Source organism: Myotis brandtii, unplaced genomic scaffold (genome assembly GCF_000412655.1).
Source record: "Myotis brandtii unplaced genomic scaffold, ASM41265v1 scaffold61, whole genome shotgun sequence".
NCBI lineage: Eukaryota > Metazoa > Chordata > Mammalia > Chiroptera > Vespertilionidae > Myotis > Myotis brandtii.
The window spans coordinates 1128307-1148579 of NW_005370318.1; the positions used below are offsets into that span (position 1 = coordinate 1128307).

Consider the following 20273-nt stretch of genomic DNA (forward strand, 5'->3'; position numbering starts at 1 on the left):
ATAACATTGGCAAATATGTTCTCCCATGCAGTGGGCTTTCTTGTTGTTTTGTTGATGGTTTCTTTTGCTGTGCAGAAGCTTTTTATTTTGATGTAGTCCCATTTGTTTATTTCCTCTTTAGTTTCCATTGTGAGGATATTGCTTTGGCATATGTCTGAGATTTTGCTGCCTGTGGATTTCTCTAAGATTTTTCTGGATTTCCGTCTTACGTTTAAGTCCTTTACCCATTTTGAGTTTATTTTTGTGTATGGTGTAAGTTGGTGGTCTAGTTTAATTTTTTTGCATGTATCTGTCCAATTTTCCCAACACCATTTATTGAAGAGTCTGTCTGACTCCTCTTGTATTCTATTTAAAATTTGACTTAGAAATCTTGCCTCAGTGTGAGAGAGATTGATCAGTATAGGAGAGATTGATCTGTAGCTTTCTGCCTGCAGTTTGTTTCAGCTTTTGAAGCTCATTCTATATTTGCTTCATAAGAAAATTGGAAAGTTTTCTTTCTTTTTGTATACTGTGAAACAGTTTCAAATCATTAGACTTAATCTGTTCTCTACTGGGTTAATAGTGTTTCCATTAATTCTGTGCATGGCACTTTTGGGAGCATTATCATATTTACATAAACCAGCAATTTTCAACCTTTTCATCTTATGGCACACTAACTAATTACTAAAATTCTGCAGTACACCAAAAATTATTTTTTTTCCAATCTGACAAAAAATATATGTATAATTTTTTATTCATTTACATCAGACAGCTGTTGTTGTGTTAGCTGTTGTCACTTTTTTAATTTGATAATCTAAGGCAGTGGTTCTCAACCTGATGAGCAGAAGCCTGAGTAAAATAGTCTCTTTGGTATTTTTAATTTTCTTTGTGTCTGTGGCTCTCTTATTTATTTTTTTTAATGTATTTTTATTGATGTCACAGAGGAAGGGAGAGAGAGAGATAGAAACATCAATGATGAGAGAGAATCATTGATCGGCTGCCTCCTGCACGCCCCACAAAGGGATCAAGCCCGCAACCCGGGCATGTGCCTTTGGCCAGAATCGAACCTGGGACCCTTCATTCCGCAGGCTGACGCTCTATCTACTGAGCCAAACTGGCTAGGGCTCTGATTTCTTATTTTATATATTAGGGTAGCAACGAAAATAATTTTATGGTTGGGGGTCACCACAACATGAGGAACTGTATTAAAGGGTCGCGGCATTAGGAAGGTTGAGAACCACTGATCTAAGGGAAAAGAGGTCATTGCCCCTGACTAAGTAGTCAGGTTTTGCATGTTTTAAAAATTCTGTGGCACACCCATTGAAAATTGTTGACATAGACAGATGTGAGCAGAAGCCTGAGTAAAATAGTCTCTTTGGTCTTTTTAATTTTCTTTGTGTCTGTGGCTCTCTTATTTTTTTTTTTAATGTATTTTCATTGATGTCACAGAGGAAGGGAGAGGGAGAGATAGAAACATCAATGATGAGAGAGAATCATTGATCGGCTGCCTCCTGCATGCCCCACAAAGGGATCAAGCCCGCAACCCGGGCATGTGCCTTTGGCCAGAATCGAACCTGGGACCCTTCATTCCGCAGGCTGACGCTCTATCTACTGAGCCAAACTGGCTAGGGCTCTGATTTCTTATTTTATATATTAGGGTTTTCTCCCCACTCACTAGATTAATTAGTGGTTTAACTGTGTTACTGATTTTTTTCCCCAATGTACCAATTTTTAGATTAATTTATTAGTTCTGCTAATGTTTTTCTATTTTCTCATTAATTTTTGCTTTCACCTGTATTAATTCCTTTATTTTGCTTTCTTTCAGTTTACATTATTAGTTTTCCCCCTAACTTTTTGAGTGGATATTTAATTAATTTATTTTTCATTTTATTTTGATAAAGGTATTTGTGACTGAATAGTCTTCTTTGCTGATTTGATTGTATTCTTTAGGTTCTAATATGTAATATTTTCCTTATTGTTTTCTAGAAATTTTGCAATTTTCATTTATTTTTTAACCCAAGTTAAGGTTTTGTTATTATTTTAAGGTAGAAAGGCTTTTGTTTTTTATTTCATTTTAAATTTATAATTTTAGTGCTGGTCATCAGTTTTATCCTATTGATACTCTTTGGATTTATTGAAATTTTCTCTATGGCTTTCTTGAAGCTTAATTTTTATTAATGTTCCATGAAGACTTAAAAATGGCATTTTCTTGAATTAAAAAATAAGGGGTCATTTTTTCTCTAATAATTTATTAATACACAGTATATATATTCATCTAAAATTTTGAAATTATAAAATCAGTATTTGGCAGTAATGTAAAACCATAATAGCAAAGTTAAAGATATTGTAAATAGATATTGTTTTATTAAGTAGGAAATTTTTTCTGAGGCATGCCAGAAAAAAATTATGCACTTTTTATACATAATTTCTGTGTGTATAATAAAGAATACTTTAGAACTTAAACTGAAAATTTAATGAAGAGTAAAATATATAGATATTATAGATATTATAAAGTCGGAAAAAACGAAATCTATACTTTATGAAGTTTAAAAATGAGTTTTGAAATTCAATTAGAAGTGCATTGTTTTTGTTTGTTTGTTTGTTTTTTAATTTGATTCACTTTAATAACCTGGAGTGCCAGGAGGAGGGGCTGGTTTTTGTGTGTGTTTTGTTTTGTTTTGTTAATCCTCACCCAAGGATATTTTTCCCATTGATTTTTTTTTTTTTTTTTCAGAGAGAGTGGAAGGGAGGTAGGGAGGGAGGGAGAGAGGAAAAGAGAAATATCAATGTTAGTGAGACACATCAATTGATTGCTTCCTGCATGCACCCCCACTGGGGCAGGGATTGAACCTGCAACCCAGGTATGTGCCCTTGACCAGGAATCGAACCTGTGACCCTTTGGTGCGCAGGGCTTATGCTCTAACCATTGAGCACACTGGCCAGGACTAGAACAGGTATGTCTTTTATTTAGTGTGTATACAGAATATTTTGGTTTTGGCACCAAGTATCTGCAAACAGTGCAGCATGATGTTAATTTATTTTAATTTAACAGGTTTAAAAATGAAGGTATAGGAAGGACTCTAATGCTTAGGGTCCCAGTTTCATGATTATTATTAAGTGAAACTGGTATATGTCCCTTAGTTTGCTTCTATACTCTGAATGCTTGTTGATGAATGGTTTAAGATCTCAGAAAAAAAGATGCTTAATGAAAACCCTATTTTAACATTGTTTGGAGATATCTAAGTTGACTTGATAACTTGTGATATTTACATTAACTTCTGTTGCAAAAATAGGTTACCTGTGTAATTTCTATATAATATTGTAACTTTCTTTTTCTTTTTTTTTAGAATTTTTATTTGGACTACCTTGAAATATAGTCCCTAAAAATGCCAGCTTGTTTGGATGTAGAGGATGACCTGGATAAATGATAAAAATTAAAAAAGATATTTTGGTGAGTGAAACCTTATGTAAGAGAGTGGATATGGCTTGGCTTAATTCCAAGCAATGGAATGGCTGTACCGTTACATAGCAAGTAAAAAACTGTTTCCTTCACCATCTAGTGTTTTGTCAAAGGTTAAGATAGTCCTTCAACCAGATATGGGAGACTTCAGCATATTTAAAGAAACCAAAATTCACTAAGTTTGAACCTTCTGTTCTTCTGAGATTAAGAGATTGCTTGATCTCTTTTTTCTTGAGGAGTCCACAGACCTCCCGAGAGGTACATCATAACACTTAAATGCATTTTAAATATCTGGTTTCCTCCAGCAATACACCAAACCCACATAGTTCACTCAGGCCTAGTGCTGTACTAGTCAATCACATGAGTCATACCTGGATTGTCAGACTTAATTAGAAATTGAAAACTGATGGCTTGTGGGCCATATGCAGCTGCAGTGTGTTTCACTTGGCCCATAGAGTATTTTCAAAAATGTAAATCTCTTTGAAAATCTGGAGATTTCACTAAATATATGGATTTTTGTCTTTTCTTAAAATTCAAAATATCTATTAATTCTGGGCCTTTTCAATTCTTCCCATCACTCCATAGGAAAATAATAAGCTGGAGCAAAGTTGTAGGTGCTCATCATAGATGGGTATTCAAGTTTCCCATTGCTCAAACCATTCATACAGTATGTGAAAATGCATTTAATAGCCAGTGTTCTTCTCTTATTTATTTTACCTGCCTGACTCCAATAGGTATGTGAGTTTGTGATAATCTGATGTGGATAATAGTGTCTTTTGTCTTTTGCTCAAATGGCAGCCAAGTCAAATAATTTGAATAGCCTGTGACAATATTTTACCGATTATTCAGCTACTTGCACCAGGTAAAAATTCTGAAGAGAAAGGACTGGTGCAGATAGCTAAATATAACTAGAGGCCTGATGCATGAAATTTGTGCACTGGGAGGGGGGGTGTCCCTCAGCCCAGACTGCACCCTCTCCAATCTGGGACCCCTCGGGGGATGTCCAACTGCCGGTTTAGGCCTGATCCCACAGGGACATCCCTCTCACAATCCGGGACTGCTGCTCCCAACCACTCGCCTGCCTGCCTGATTGCCCCTAACCGCTTCTGCCTGCCAGCCTGATCACCTCCTAACCACTCCCCTGCCAGCCTGATCGACATCTAACTGCTCCCTGCCCTGCCCTCTCCTGCAGGCCTGGTCGACATCTAACTGCTCCCTGCTGGCCTGATCGCTCCCAACTGCCCTCCCCTGCTGGCCCGATCACCCCCAACTGCCCTCCTCTGCCGGCCCGGTCGCCCCCAACTGCCCTCCCTTGCTGGCCATCTTGTGGCTGTGGGCACCGCCATCTTTGCGACAGCGTGAGGGTCAATTAGCATATTTCCTCTTTATTAGATAGGATACTAGAGGCCCAGTGCATGAATTCGTGCATGGGTGGGGTCCGGCTGGCCCACCCCGATCGACCAATCAGACCAGGCCAGCCAGGGTGAGGGGCCACGGGCAGTTGGCCGGCCAGCCCCGCCTCCTGGTCAAACTCCCAGTTGAAATCCCTGTCGAACTCCCAGTTGAGGGGACAGTTTACATAATAGCCTTTTATTATATAGGATAATATAAATATGTTTTTTTAAGAAACTTTTTATTATGAGCAGTTTTAATCATATATAAAATTATGGTATAAATAATACCTATATACTCATGACCTATTGTTAACCAATATTAACATTTTGTTTTGCCATATTTGCTTAATGTATTTTAAAGTAAATTACAGATAGCATGACATTTCACCCCTAAATGTTTCAGTATGCATCTCTTAAGAAATGATAAGAACATTGTCCTGTGTGACCACAGCAACATTATCACACCTAACAAAATTAGTAATAATTTCCTAATTACCCTAAAAATGTGCTTTACATCTTTTTTTCAAACCAAGATTCAATAAAGGACCATACACTCCATTTGATGTTTAAGTCTTTTAAATCTCTTTTAATGTAGAATAGTTTTATCTACCTTTTACTAAGAGGGCAAGCCAATTGTGCTACAGAAATCCTATATTCTAGATTTGTCTAATTATTTTTTCATGGTGTTAAATTGTTCCTTTGTCTCCTGTTAAAAACTTGCTAGGTTCAGTCAGCCTGCGGACTAAAGAGTCCTGGGTTCAATTTCAGTCAAGGGCTCATGCCCGGGCTGCCGGCTCAATCCCCAGCAGGGGGCGTGCAGGAGGCAGCCAATCAATCATTCTCTCTCATCATTGATGTTTCTATCTTTCTCTCTGCCTTGCTTTCTGAAATCAATAAAAATATTTTTTTTAAAAAACTTGCTAGATTCAGGTTAAACATTTTTGGCAAGACTGTTTCATAGGTAATGCTGTGCATTTCATACTGTACATAATTTCTGGTTGTTTCTGTGCTAATGATGCTAAGGTTGAACATTGTGTTCAGGTAGTGACAGTTCTTCCATTGTAAAGTTATTTTTCCCATTAACAAGCAACAAATCTGGGATGATACTTTGACATCATGTGCTATCCAGTTGTGTGTCTGTTTTTCACATAAAATTTTATCTTTATTAATGATCCTTGCCTGAATTATTTTATTAGGAATAATAAAAATTATATTTTTAAAATGATATATATATATATTTTACATTTAAGTTGGCATTCTTCTATAATAAAGAGCTTTCCTTCATTAACTGGAGCTATTTAGGTACCCTGAAATGATTTCATTTACAAATCTATTTTATTCTACCTTGGAAATGTAGCATAAATAATATGCTTACTTTTAAAATTTCTCCTAAATATCACATTTTTTTCTTAGATTCCTCATGAAAATTCAAAAGAGCTCCAGTAAGAATTGAAATCAATAAGTAACCTAGAAATTTATTATGTGGGTGAGCAAGATAACTGCTATTTAATCTTAGCAAACCCAGAGAAATTGCACATATTATCTTTTTTTTTTTTTACATATTATCTTTTGATAGATGACCATAAGTGACCAAATGCGTCTCTTGAGATAGCTATAGTCTGTTTTCTCTCTCTAAGAGTTGGTTGCTGAACTGCATTTCAAACACAAAGATTAGTCATTATTTTGATATGAAATCCTTATTAATAGATTTTAAGTGGAATCTTCTCAATGAAGTTATCTAAAAGAAGTTACTTTAAAAAGTTTTCTGGAAGGAAGGTCAACCATTTTTTTCATAGCCTGCCTTTCAGTTTCTTGTTTTCTAAGCACTTGTGTAGTGCCCATAGGTGTTGTTAAACTGGTAATTCCTGAATTTAAATTAGCTGACTTATGTATCTGCCAGTAGAGAGCTTTTCAAATCTTGACACACAGCCTTATACCATGACCAATGGCCTCCTTAGAAGACTGTCAAAGTCCAGGTTTTTCAGTTGGTTTCCTTCTTTCCAATTAAAGGTTCTTTTGGAAAATGTTTCTTAAATTTTAAATTCTCTTCTTACAGTTGTTTCAACTTTGGAACAGCTGCTAAATAGCTACCATTTTTCATGCAGTTTAAGCAATCACTTTTTCTTGCCGAGCAGCAGCTTTTAAGCCCTAAAAATCTTTTTAAGCTTTGTTTATTTATCTTTATTAGTAAAGTTCTTTAAACTCTGTAAAATGCAGATGGCAGTTGACTAAGGGCAGTGGTATTTCTTTTTTTTTAATGTATTTTATTGATTTTTTTACAGAGAGGAAGGGAGAGGAATAGAGAGTTAGAAACATCGATCAGCTGCCTCCTGCACACCCCCTACTGGGGATGTGCCCACAACCAAGGTACATGCCCTTGACTGGAATCGAACCTGGGACCCTTCAGTCCGCAGGCCGACGCTCCATCCACTGAGCCAAACCGGTTAGGGCCGGGCAGTGGTATTTCTAAAGGATTTTCTGAATGCTGTTGTTTCTTAACCACTCAATCTCACTGTTCCTTATTGATAATTATAATACCAGACTATAAGATGCTTTGATCAAATGTCAAAATTTCCCCCCATATTTACTTAAAACATAGGACTTCCCCTCCTCCCCCATAAGATTGCTTAGATTCATTTTTGAAAAGCATTTGCTCTTGAAGTTTATTGATTATTTCAAAGAACAAAGGTTAATACATTTCTCCATTTATTCAAGTAATATAACCATATTACAGCATATTTAGCTGTAATATTTAGCCTAGCACAATTATGCATTTTAGTGTATTGATTTTCAGTCCTTTTTTCTTATCCATCTTAAAAAAGAAAACATAGTTGTAATTATAGTTTATATAAGAAGAGATTTTTTTTAATCCTCACCTAAGGATATTTTTCCATTGATTTTTAGAGAGAGTGGAAAAGAGAGGGAAAGACAGAGAGAAGTATTGATGTGAGAGAAACACATCGATTGGTTATCGGTTGCCTCCTGCATGTGCCCCAATTAGGGACCGGTATGGGGAGGAGCCTGCAACCAAGGTATGTGCCCTTGACAGGAAATCGAACCTGGGACCCTTCGGTTCACAGGCCAGTGCTCTATCCACTGAGCTAAAGAGGAGGAGTTTAGAAACTGGCTTCTTGGAAACTTGTCAGGACAGGAGTAAGGCAAGTCTTGGGGAGCTCCTTGTGTTGTGGGGTCACCCAAAGGTTTATATAAATTCTCAAAAAATACTTGTTTTCTTTTCTTTTTTATTTATTTTAAAAAATATTTTTATTGACTTTAGAGAGGAAGAGAGAGGGAGAAAGAGATAGAAACATCAATGATGAGAATCATTCATCAGCCGTCTCCTGCATGCCCCCTACTGGGGATCGAGCCGGCAACCTCGGCATGTGCCCTTGATTGGAATCAAACTTGGGACCCTTCAGTCCGCAGGCTGACGCTCTATCCACTGAGACAAACCAGCTACGGCAATATGTATTTATTTTAGAATCTGATTCTACACTTCTTCTTTCTAGGATAATTTTATGACTGGTTCTGTCCATCACTAAATTCATGCTTCTATTCAGATGCATTTCTTCAGTGAACTCACCAATCTTTATTTTTTAAATTTATTTTATTTGAACTAATCAATCTTTATATCTAGAATATTTAAGGCAAATAGTCCCTTGGGTTAGGGATACAAAATTCATCAGGTTTACTTGCTGAGCCTAATGATGGTATATATGTATATATCTAAGAATTGACCTCTTATCTATAAATTCCTCTTAAACTAGGTAACAAGAAAATAGGATTCTTGAAAGTAAGAGTTTACATGAAACAATGCCTTTGGAATATACTAAGAATATCTTAGCAAGACAAATGATTCCCTTCTTTTGCACTTTAGAATTTGATTAATAACTCCACATAGCGGCAGTGGCAGGAGCCTCTCCCGCCTCCTCAGCAGCGCTAAGGATATCCGACTGGCCTAAGCCGTCAGTCAGTTGGACATCCTCTGAGAGCTCCCGGCTGCCAGGGGGATGTCTGACTGCCAGCTTAGGTCTGATCCTCCTGGGGAGCAGGCCTAACCCGGCAGGTGGACATCCCCCGAAGGGTCCCAGACTGCGAGAGGGCGCAGGCTGGGCTGAGGGCCCCTCCCCGCCCCCTCCCCCGTGCACAAGTTTTGTGCACCAGGCCTCTAGTATAACATCTACACTAATAAAAGAGAAACATGGTAATTGGCGTACGACCGCTACCCTTCCCATTGGCTAATCAGGGAGATATGCACAGAGCGCTGGCCTGCGCCTCGGAGTTCCAGTCTTCTCTCACAAAAGCCCTGTGTCAGGCTCTTGGCTTAGAAACTCATTTTGCCAAGGAACTATTTTCCACCAACAAATCAAGAACTGTATGTGTGAATTTTCTGAGAAAGAACATTTATTTTCCCTCATTCTCTCATTCTCAAGAGAGCAAAGTAATGTTTTTCTTGTAGAGACAATATTATTCCTATTTTATTCTCTCTAGGGGATTTGGAGTTAGATAGACTTTTTTCCAAATCTTAATTCTGTCACTAATCACATGACCTCAAGCTGTATTTTATCTGTAAAAATGGCTTATATATACAGAATAGGGTATTTATCTTTACACTATCAAATATATATAGTGAGTATTCAGTTAACTTAAATATATCAAAGAAGAATAAATACATTCCTAAACACTCCTGTCCCAGCCAAGCTAGTCCATGGTCTTCTTTAAAGCTGTGGAAATAAAGCCCTGAGTGGCAAATACAGTTGGTGTGGTCCTGGGTGAGCTGAAGAAGACGTTGCCTTAGAGGGGAAATCTCCAGATATTCCATTTTTGGTATATAACCAAAGAGGTTCTCACACAAATCCAAGAAGACATGTACAAGGGTGTCCATTGCAGCATTAGTTCTCTCTGTGGTAGCAGAGAACTGGAGAACCTGGGTGTCTATCACTGTGATAGTGTGGTAGATCCACACCAGGAGTGTAACTGTTAGAAGCAATGGATTCAATAAATGTATGGCAAGAAGGATGTATCTTAAAATATATATTTTATTGATTTTTTACAGAGAGGAAGGGAGAGGGATAGAGAGTTAGAAACATCGATGAGAGAGAAACATCGATCAGCTGCCTCCTGCACACTCCCCACTGGGGATGTGCCCGCAACCACGGTACGTGCCCTTGACCAGAATTGAACTTGGGACCCTTGAGTCTGCAGGCTGACGCTCTATCCACTGAGCCAAACCGGCCAGGGCTGTTTTATTTTTTTTATGATCTCTTGTTCCCTCCTCCCCATACTCTAGACTTACAAAGATGTAGCATCCTATATAATAAAAAGGTAATATGCAAATTGACCCTAATGGCAGAACTACCTGGAACGACCAGTCGCTATGATGTGCACTGACCACCAGGGGGCAGATGCTCAACGCAGGAGCTGCCCCCTGGTGGTCAGTTTGCTCCCACAGGGGGAGCTCTGCTCAGCCACAAGCCGGGCTGATGGCTGCAAACATAGCGGCGGTGGCGGGAGCCTCTCCCGCCTCCTCAGCAGTGCTAAGGATATCCGACTGACCTAAGCCGTCAGTCAGTCGGACATCCTCTGAGAGCTCCCGGGCTGCCAGGGGGATGTCTGACTGCCAGCTTAGGTCTGATCCTCCTGGGGAGCGGGCCTAACCTGGCAGGTGGACATCCCCCTAAGGGTCCCAGACTGCGAGAGGGCGCAGGCTGGGCTGAGGGCCCCTCCCCGCCCCCTCCCCCGTGCACAAGTTTTGTGCACCTGGCCTCTAGTATAACATAATGGACATAAATACAAAATAAAAAGAACTATGGATTCTACATTGTTGATTACATAATTATGCATTGCCATGCTTTTTCTCTATTCTCTTTTCAAAGGTTTTCTTTTTGTCCACTTGGCACTTGCTTCTGGAATAATATTCACCATGGTTTTGGATGACCTTCCAAACTTAGAAGACATCTATACTTCCTTGTGTTCATCAACAATGGAAGACTCAGAGATGGATTTTGACTCCGGACTAGAAGATGATGACACAAAAAGTGATAGTATTTTGGAGGATTCCACAATCTTTGTGGCCTTCAAAGGAAATATAGATGATAAAGACTTCAAATGGAAATTGGACACAATATTGGAGAATGTGCCCAATTTGTTACACATGGGTAATTTGCTTTAATTACTTTTGCCTTCTAAGTATTTGCCCTTCTGTGACTATCTTGAGTTTTACAATGTAAAATTTTGCTGTACTGGTTTGAAAGACTCATTTTATTTTATTTTATTTATTTATTTATTTTAAATATATTCCATTGATTTTTTACAGAGAGGAAGGGAGAGGGATAGAGAGTTAGAAACATCGATGAGAGAGAAACATCCATCAGCTGCCTCCTGCACACCCACTATTGGGGATGTGCCCGCAACCAAGGTACATGCCCCTGACCGGAATCGAACCTGGGACCCTTAAGTCCGCAGGCCGATGCTCTATCCACTGAGCCAAACCGGCTAGGGCTGAAAGACTCATTTTAATTGTAAAGTTGGAATTTTAGTATTTTTTCCCTTTTTTTTTTTTAAAGAAATGCTATTGTGTTTCTTTTAAGTTCATGGAGGAACTGAACGTAACATAGCAATACGTAAATAACCTGCTCTAGTGGATAGGAGTAAGTCTCAAAACCCAAATATATTTATTGTTTCTAATTCTCTGGCCTTCAGTTTCCTTGTGTATAAAATGAAGAGTTTAGACTGGATCTTTAAGTCTTTTACTCCATGGTTCTACTTAAAGTGTGCTTGAAATTGGTTTTCTTAAACTTTAGATCAGAGGATACTAACCAACAGCCTACTGAATCCAACCATAAGCCGCATCTTATGGCCCACTTTCATTTTTTTGTTTTGTTTTGTTTTTTTTAATTTTTTAATGTTTGAATTTCATTGCCAATGCTTTAAAATTTTAAATATTTTACATAAAAATCCATGTTTTGGATTTTTCTGTAAAAATGGAAAGATCTGATAGCTTTGTGCTCTTTCTCTGCCCCAGATGATGCTGAATAGCACCAAAGGCAGCCCCTCACCTCATCACAATTTCCATCTGATCTCTTCACACATTTAGATTACCTGTCTTGGTCTTGTGGCCATTTGTGTTTTTGTTTTTGGGCAATTTGGCACTTTATTTAATTTATGTATGTATGTATGTATGTATGTATTTACTTATTTATTGTTTAAAGTATTACATATGTCTCCTTTTTTCCTGATCGACTCCCCCCCCACATTGTGTTTTTAAATCTTAGTTTAGGTGTTCTCCATCTTTCCTGGTTGGACAGTTATGTAATTCCTTCAGACATAGTGCAAAGCCTAGGTTTTATCTTTCTATCACAAATCTTGATTTGATCAAGTGCTCATTAGATTTTTTTAGGCATGGGTTTTTTTTTCTTTTGAGATTTGATGTCAGGAGGGAAGCTGCTGTGTGTTTTTTTTTTCAAGTACTTTTTTAGTGTGTTGCGTAAGATTTCTTTATAGTTAATGTACTATTTAGCATAGTATTAGAGACTTTTATGTGTTAAAGTTGCAGTTATCACCGTCATTGTCACCATAATCACAGTCATAATATATCATTTTATAAGGGCCCACCTAGGCCTGAACTTGCTCATTGCTCTTAATTACCCACATTTTCCCCCTTATTTTTAAATTGCTGAGTCAATTTTTTCATTGCTTTTAAATAAATTACCAAACCCTGACCTATACAGTTATTAGGTTATATACTTGGTGCAAAAATATGTTTTAAATCGTATCTTCTCAAATATGATGGAACTTTTAAAAACTTTTGATAAAATGTAGCTATATATAAACAAGGATTTTTTTTAAACCAAATCACAAGTAGATAATGTCATAGCCTATTTTTTTTAAAAATATATTTTATTGATTTTTCACAGAGAGGAAGGGAGAGAGATAGAGAGCCAGAAACATCGATGAGAGAGAAACATCGACCAGCTGCCTCCTGCACATCTCCCACTGGGGATGTGCCCGCAACCAAGGCACACGCCCTTGACCGGAATCGAACCCGGGACCCCCCAGTCTGCAGGCCGACGCTCCATCCACCGAGCCAAACCGGTTAAGGCTGTCATAGCCTATTTGATGTTTGTCTAGACCACATACAAGATTCCAGTACTCTTCAGATTAGGAAGAAGTCCTGTAGCACCTGTACTCTGTGGAAACAGGATCCCAAGCTTCCTGCCTTTTGCTGTTCGGAGGCATAAGTGTCATGAAAAGGAAATTGACCTGAGAATCAGAGCAGGATTTTAATGCCATCTCTGATGCTGCCAGGTAGCCACAGGACCCTGGGCCAATCACTTAGCCTTTCTGGGCTTCAGTTTTCTTGCCTGTAATATAGACTGGAACTAAATATTGCCTAATTCATTCTAAATTTCTGTGATTGTATTATCTCACTGCTCTTAGCAAGTGATCTCTTTTTTCCACATTAGAACAAGTGAATTTCATGTCTGGGTAAGTTAACTCTCAATATATAATGATTTTGGAGTTGGCAGGGGCTTTAGGCAGCATGTAGGCACTTTCCACTATCCGTGGATATTTCTTATTTTGAGAACAGATATGCCCACAAGTCCATTTTCCTTCTTTTTTTTTAGTCCTCGCCTGAGGATATTTTTGTCCATTGATTTTTTTTAGGGAGAGTGAGAGAGAGAGGAAAAGACAGAGAGAAACATCGATGTGAGAGAAACACATCGATTGGTTGCCTCCTGCGTGAATCCTGACCAGGGCCCAGGCCGGGGAGAAGCCTGCAACCAAGGTACATGCCCTTGACTGGAATTGAACCTGGGATCCTTTGGTCTGCAGGTCGACGCTCCATCCACTGAGCCAAACCAGCCAGAGCAAGACCATTTTCTTAATATTAAAATGTATAACTGAATAGAGGATACAAAAGATTTAACTTAGCTGAGTTTTAACAAAAGGGAAAATTATTTTGTCTGGTGTTGTTGAAAAAAAAAAAGGGTTTTAGTCTGCTACCTGGTCCTGGGATTTGTTTTTCCATCTGTAAAATATAATTATAAACAATATTACCTCCTCAATTAGTTAATTTTTATATTTTCTTTTAAAAACATGTGCTGAAGTTTGCATTGATTTTTCAGTCTTGCTGAAATGTAATGTTTTCATATCTTAACTGAAGCTTGGTTGTCAAATTATGTTGTTTGCCCTGACCAGTTTGGCTCAGTGGATAGAGCGTCAGCCTACGGACTGAAGGGTCACAGGTTCGATTCCAGTCAAGGGCATGTACCTTGGTTGCGGGCACATCCCCAGTAGTGGGTGTGCAGGAGGCAACTGATTGATGTTTCTCTCTTATCAATGTTTCTCTCTCATTGATGTTTCTAACTCTCTATCCCTCTCCCTTCCTCTCTGTAAAAATCAATAAAATATATTTTTTTAAAAATTATGTTGTTTTCCCCCTCAGTTTCATGTGCTTCAGTGGAAATTGTACTCTTGTTTAAGGTAGGTAAAGATTTAAAAATCAAAGAGATGAAGAATCAAGACTTAAGCCCTCTTTAAACTGGAACATTTATAGGACATTATAAGATATGTTTCCTCTCTGTCTCTATAATTATCTTCCACAGGGATGCTCAGTGAATATTTAAATATGAGTATTAAAATTTCAAATATTTTATTTGAAGAGGTAAAATTGCTTAACCTTTTTTCTTCCTTTTTTTGCTTAACCTTTTTATAAGTAAATTTACTAGTGTCTTTTATAGTGCTGTTTCTTTAAATAAGCTGCAGATTCCTTTGTACGTATTTAACAGTTGACATATCTGCCAATTGAATTTTTATAGAATCTCACTTGAAATTTGAGACTTAAATGTTCTCAGTTTCTCAGTTCACATGCATTAATCTGAGTCCAGAATAGATATTATTCTATTAATTTAAACTTAACCTCTCTCTTCTCTCATATTCCTTACTCTATTTTACTGCTTTCCATTTATTCAGTAGCTATGGTGTAGTAGGTCCTGTACTAGATTTTTGGGACATATTATCTCATTTAGCACTCACAATCTCTAAGTAGTTTTTTCATGATTTTAGAGAAGAGCAAGGTAATTTTCAGAAAGATCAAATAACTTGTTCATGGGCACCCTGGTGCTAAGTGGCAAAGTTAGGATTAGGTTTGAAGTCTATCTAACATCAAAGCCTAAGCTGCTTAGCTACTCCAAGCTAGTGCTTTGCCTGTTCTTTTTTCTTTTTGTTGTTGTTTCATGTCTTCTAGTTGCTAAAAGGTTGCTAATATTATTCTCTTTCTTTCACAACCAAGAATCCAGCAAGCTAAAGGTACAGAAGGTGGAGCCCTGGAATAGTGTGCGTGTGACATTCAACATCCCCCGAGAAGCAGCGGAGCGGCTACGGATCCTGGCTCAGAGCAACAACCAGCAGCTTCGGGATCTGGGGATTCTCTCCGTTCAGATTGAAGGTGCCTGTCTGGACCCAAATCATAACAGCAGCAGAATGTAGCATGATTTCCTGTGCTGCTTTAATCCTCTCTTCAGCTTTAGAATGCCAAGTAACTTACGTAACCTGTGCTTCACATTGTAGCCCTTTAGGATAAAGAGGAATTGAGTCTCTAGTTGGGTCCTGATGCTTCAGCATCTGTAGCCTCAGACTCTGTTCCCGTGGCTGACTTTGGCTGTTGGCCTATCATACTTTGATTTTACTGGCATTCTGACCAGAAACTGATTTGTCTTTTGAAGAATATCTGATTTCAGTTGCTTCCTTCTACCAACTAAGCCTTAGTTTTTATATCTTTACTTATCTAACAGAGATTAGGAGACCCTGAACAATTCTTTTGTAGTAGTATTCATTTTTCAAATACTTTGCCAGAGTGATCTTTTCAAAATGAAAATATACTACATAAACACACACAGCTTAAATTTAAATCCCTGCTATGGCTTGCTATTGTTCAGAAGACCAGACTCTTTATTATGACCTCAGGCTTTGCATGGTCTGACCTCTACCTTTTTCATCCAGCCTTATCTTGTACAACTCTCCTCTTTGCTGTGTTCCAGCTTTTCCAGCTTGCTTTTGGTTCCTTGAATATGCATTTCTTCCTCCTGTCACAGGTCCCTGGCATTGATGGCTTCTCTATATGAATATTGTTCCCTAACATTTTCTCTTAAACACCTACTCAGCCTTCCAGTATCAGCTTACATCTGGAGGATGTATTTTCTGAACTCCTGGACGCAGTCATAGTTTTTTGTTACGTATACTCACAAAAGCCTGTATTTTCCCCCTCAGATCACACTTTCATTAGAGCAGTTATTTGATGATTGTTTTGTTCCCCCATAGATTGCAAGCTTAAGTAGGATAGGGAGCATGTCTTGTTTGGCTTACTGTTGGATCTCTGCTTGACTGTACATGTTTTAGGTTCTTTGGTAAATATATGTTGAATGAAAGCAAGGGAAACACATATATAATGGCAACACTTTGTTTCAGCACTCAGAATACAGTGCTAAATAAAATATAGTCCTTGTTTTTATGAAATCAGAAGGAGTTCATGACCTTGGTGAGGCAAACAAACCTGTGAGAGGTGTAAGTACCAAGTGTGGGGGAGCACAAAGGAGGTTCTATCTTTGGGTGCCCAGTGAACCAAAACCATCTCCTTCCCTCTTATGTGATGCAGGCAGGTGGCAACCAACGTTTTCAGCCTTACCTTCCACTGGCAGGCCAAGCCTTCCTGACCCTGTGCTTGCTTGGAACCTAAATGCTCCACAAAACCTCAGCAGCTGAGCCCCGCCGTTGTTGCTCACTGGTTGAGTGTCAACCTATGAACCAGGTCACAATTCGATTCCTGGTCAGGGCTTGTGCCTGGGTTGTGGGCTCGATCCCCAGTAGGGGGTGTGCAGGAGGCAGCCGGTCAATTGTTTCCACATCGATGTCTCCTTCCCTCTCCCTTTCTCTCTCCAAACATCAATAAAAACATTTTAAAAGAAAGAAAAATGGGGTTCAACATCATTTGATAAATGAGGGAATAGTGGCTTAAACAATAACTAGTTTATTTTGAAAAATGTTTGGTTGTCTAAAAGGATTCAGGAAAGTAAAATCAAGTCACAGCAATCTATAGGATATAGTGAATTTTTAGGAAGAGTGGAAGTGAAACAAGTATTGGATATAATAACACTATATTGACTGTTTATAAGCACATAAGCACATGTACTCTTTATAAGAAACACATAAGTGAAAACCCCAAATGTTTTGTGGTCTCTGTTACCTATTTACCTGAGTTAAAAGGGCCTTTTTGGTAGTGTTTTCCACTGGAGAAAGGAAACACCAGTTTCTTTTAATCAGACCTACTTCCTACAAGTTCTTAAAAGGGTAAGATGCTGGCTCCCCTTTATTGTTAATAGCCATAAATTAAAACGTAGGTACCAGCAAAGAGGCAAAATAGATAACATTTCTAGATATTATTAAATTCACATATTACAGAAAGAAGGTCTTTAACTTTTAGGTAACGTGTATCCCTGGGGGATCTCCTTTCTCTCTCCACATTCTCTTAGAACTCAGGAAGGAGTGAAAGTGGTGGCAGCAGCTGTTGCTTTTGTGAAACTGGTAGTAAGTTGATGCCTTTGTAAGTTGTATGGGGAGGTGTAGCCACTGTCATAGTGTCTGCTGCAAGGGTGGAGGGACAGGTTGTTCCCCGAACAGTCTGTTCTCTAGTGAAGAACACTCCTTGTACCTTCCCTTTTTTGAGTTTTGGCCAGGGAATTGGGGAGACATCTTTTTTGAGGGCATTTTGTGACCCTTCTGTAAATTCATGGTGATTTAAAGCAGAAGTCTGCAAATATTTTTTGTAAAGGGCCAGAGAATAAATTTTGTTGACTTTGTCACAACAACTCAACTGTTGTAGCAAAAAAACAGCCATAGGCAATGTGTAAATGAATAAGTATGGCTGTGTTCCAATAACACTTTATTTAAATAAACAGGCAACAGGCTAGATTTGGCTCATAGGCTATAGCTGATCTGTAACAGGCAAGTTTGGGAGCCAGTAGTATTCTCCACATGTTGGTGTTTTGTGTGTGTGTGTGTGTGTGTGTGTGTGTGTGTTTCAATATGTCTTTATTGATTTCAGAGAGGAAGGGAGAGGGAGAGAGTGATAGAAACATCAATGATGAGAGAGAATCATTGATTGGCTGCCTCCTGCACATCCCCTACTGGGGATCAAGCCCGCAACCCAGGCATGTGCCCTTGACCAGAATCAAACCCGGGACCCTTCAGTCCACAGACTGACACTCTATCCACTGAGCCAAACCAGCTAGGGCTCCACATGTTTTTTGTTGTTTGTTTTTAATAAAACTTAGCAGTAGTTACATGTAGTTAGCAGTTAGGGGAATAATAGCAGTATAATGTGGAAATTGTCTTTATTCATATGGGATTGTTCCTGGGCAGGGGAACTAGAATAGTGTGAATAGAAGGATAAATATCCATATGGGGCTGGGGGGAGCCTTTAGTTCAGCTGCTGCATAGGTGGAAGTCCTTTCAGCTTTATTTTAAGAAAATTAAAAATGAGAACTTACATTCAAATATATTCCCCAGAAGTGCACCCCCCAACATTCCATGGCTCTCGGCTTGTGACAAGTTTCATTTCCTCCTGTGCCTGCCTTAATGGCAGTCCCACTGGCTCGGAGCACCACTGCATCTGCATTATCTTAGCACCTTTCACCAGGCATTTCCACTCTAGTATTTTGGGGCATGTTGTCTCTACCAATTTTTGTTTTTATTAAAGCTCTGGTTACAGAGCTGCATCAGTTTTGAGTTTGCCCCAACAATGTTTTTCTACTAAAACCTGTTATTTTCAGTGTGAGATTTTATAGAATGTGAGATTTTCCAGGAATGCATTTATCATATAGAAAAATGCCTATAATTCTTTATAAGGTTATGATAAGATGACTCTTCATCATATACTCAGTAAATAGCTAATGAGTATCTACCAGGTACCAGGCACTGTTCTGTGTATATAAGGGGCATAACTAGGATGGACTTATAAGTTATCACTTTTGAGAGTAAAATAACTATCCTGAGACAACAGACATAAAGGAACTAGGACAGACTATTGGTTACCTTTGTATAGTGATGGGGATACAGGCAAGAAAGCAAGTAAATAAGTATTTACATGGGATGTGCTCTGAAGAAATAACAGGATGTTCTGATAGGGTGACATAACATTGGATAAGATGGTTAGAGGAGGCCTTTCTGGCCTGTGACACTTAAGATTACGTGAAAATTGAGGCATTGACTTAACGTGAGAATAGTGCAGGAGACCTAGGCAGCGGGAACAGCATTCTCGAAGACCTTGAGGTGAGAAGCAGGTTTGTGTACCCAAGAAACTAAAAAAAAATGGCACAAAAGCTGAATTTATTTTATTGAAGGAGAAAATAGTGTAAGTTTTCAAGGTTAGATACATAGGCAAGGGCCACATCTGGGCTGTCCAGTATAGTAGCCACAAGCCATATGTGGATATTGAGCACTGGAAATGTGCTTTAAGTGTAAAATTCATACTAGATTTTGAAGACTTAGCTCTCCCCAAAAAGAATGTAAGGTATCTCATTAATGATTTTTATATTAATTGTATATTGAAATAATAATATGTTACATGTATTGGGTTAATAAGTAAGTATATTGCGGTTAACTTCACCAGTTTATTTTTACCTTTTTACTGCAGCTTCTAGAAATTTTTAAATTACATGTGTTGCTTGTATTATATTTCTGTTGAGCAGTACTGGGCTAGATAGATAGAGGCATTGTAGACCCTATTAAGAAGTTTGACTTGCATTTCTAAAGCAGTGAGAAGAAATGGAATAGTTTTAAGTAGAGAAATGACATGATCTGATGCTCATTTTAAGAACAGTACTCATTCTGCGTAGGATGTCCTAGCAGGATTGGTATATTAATAGTTCTTTCCCTTTATTGGAAACCCTCAGGATCTATATTTCTCTCTTTTATTCCTAACTCCCAAAGGCAACTAAGAGCATCTTTGTAGCCCTGGTTATTGGTCTCTCTCTCTTTAATATTTTTATTGATTTCAGAGAGAGGAAGGGAGAGGGAGAGAGAGAAACATCCATTATGAGAGAGAATCATGGATCAGCTGCCTCCTGCACGCTCCCTAATGGGGATCGAGCCTACAACCTGGGCATGTGCCCTGACTGGGAATCGAACCATGACCTCCTGGTTCATAGGTTGACGCTCAACCCCTGAGCCACACTGGCTGGGCTGGTGATTGGTCTCTTATTGGTAGGATGTTTGTTCCCTGTGACTAACCAACCTGCCTGGTTAAAACAGAAAACTAACATACATCAGTGACAAGACAGAGGAAACTGTTGTGCTCTCATTAGCTTCCTTTTTTTTTTTTCATTAGCTTCCTCCTTTTTTTTATTGTCTAAAGTTTTACATATGTCTCCTTTTTCCCCAAT

General features: G+C 38.5%; 1 protein-coding gene across 6 annotated transcripts in view; it reads left to right on the forward strand.

The window, feature by feature from the left end:
• The window catches only part of NCOA6 (nuclear receptor coactivator 6), an 89506-nt gene that overhangs the window by 16969 nt on the left and 52264 nt on the right, over nucleotides 1-20273 (forward strand). For all 6 annotated transcript variants that reach the window (XM_014550653.1, XM_005879784.2, XM_005879780.2 and 3 more), the window contains exons 2-4: nucleotides 3327-3430; nucleotides 10710-10991; nucleotides 15128-15283. In XM_014550653.1, the coding sequence (XP_014406139.1) occupies nucleotides 10757-10991; nucleotides 15128-15283 (391 nt within the window). In that variant the 5' untranslated portion in view covers nucleotides 3327-3430; nucleotides 10710-10756. The remainder of the gene's footprint in view (nucleotides 1-3326; nucleotides 3431-10709; nucleotides 10992-15127; nucleotides 15284-20273) is intronic.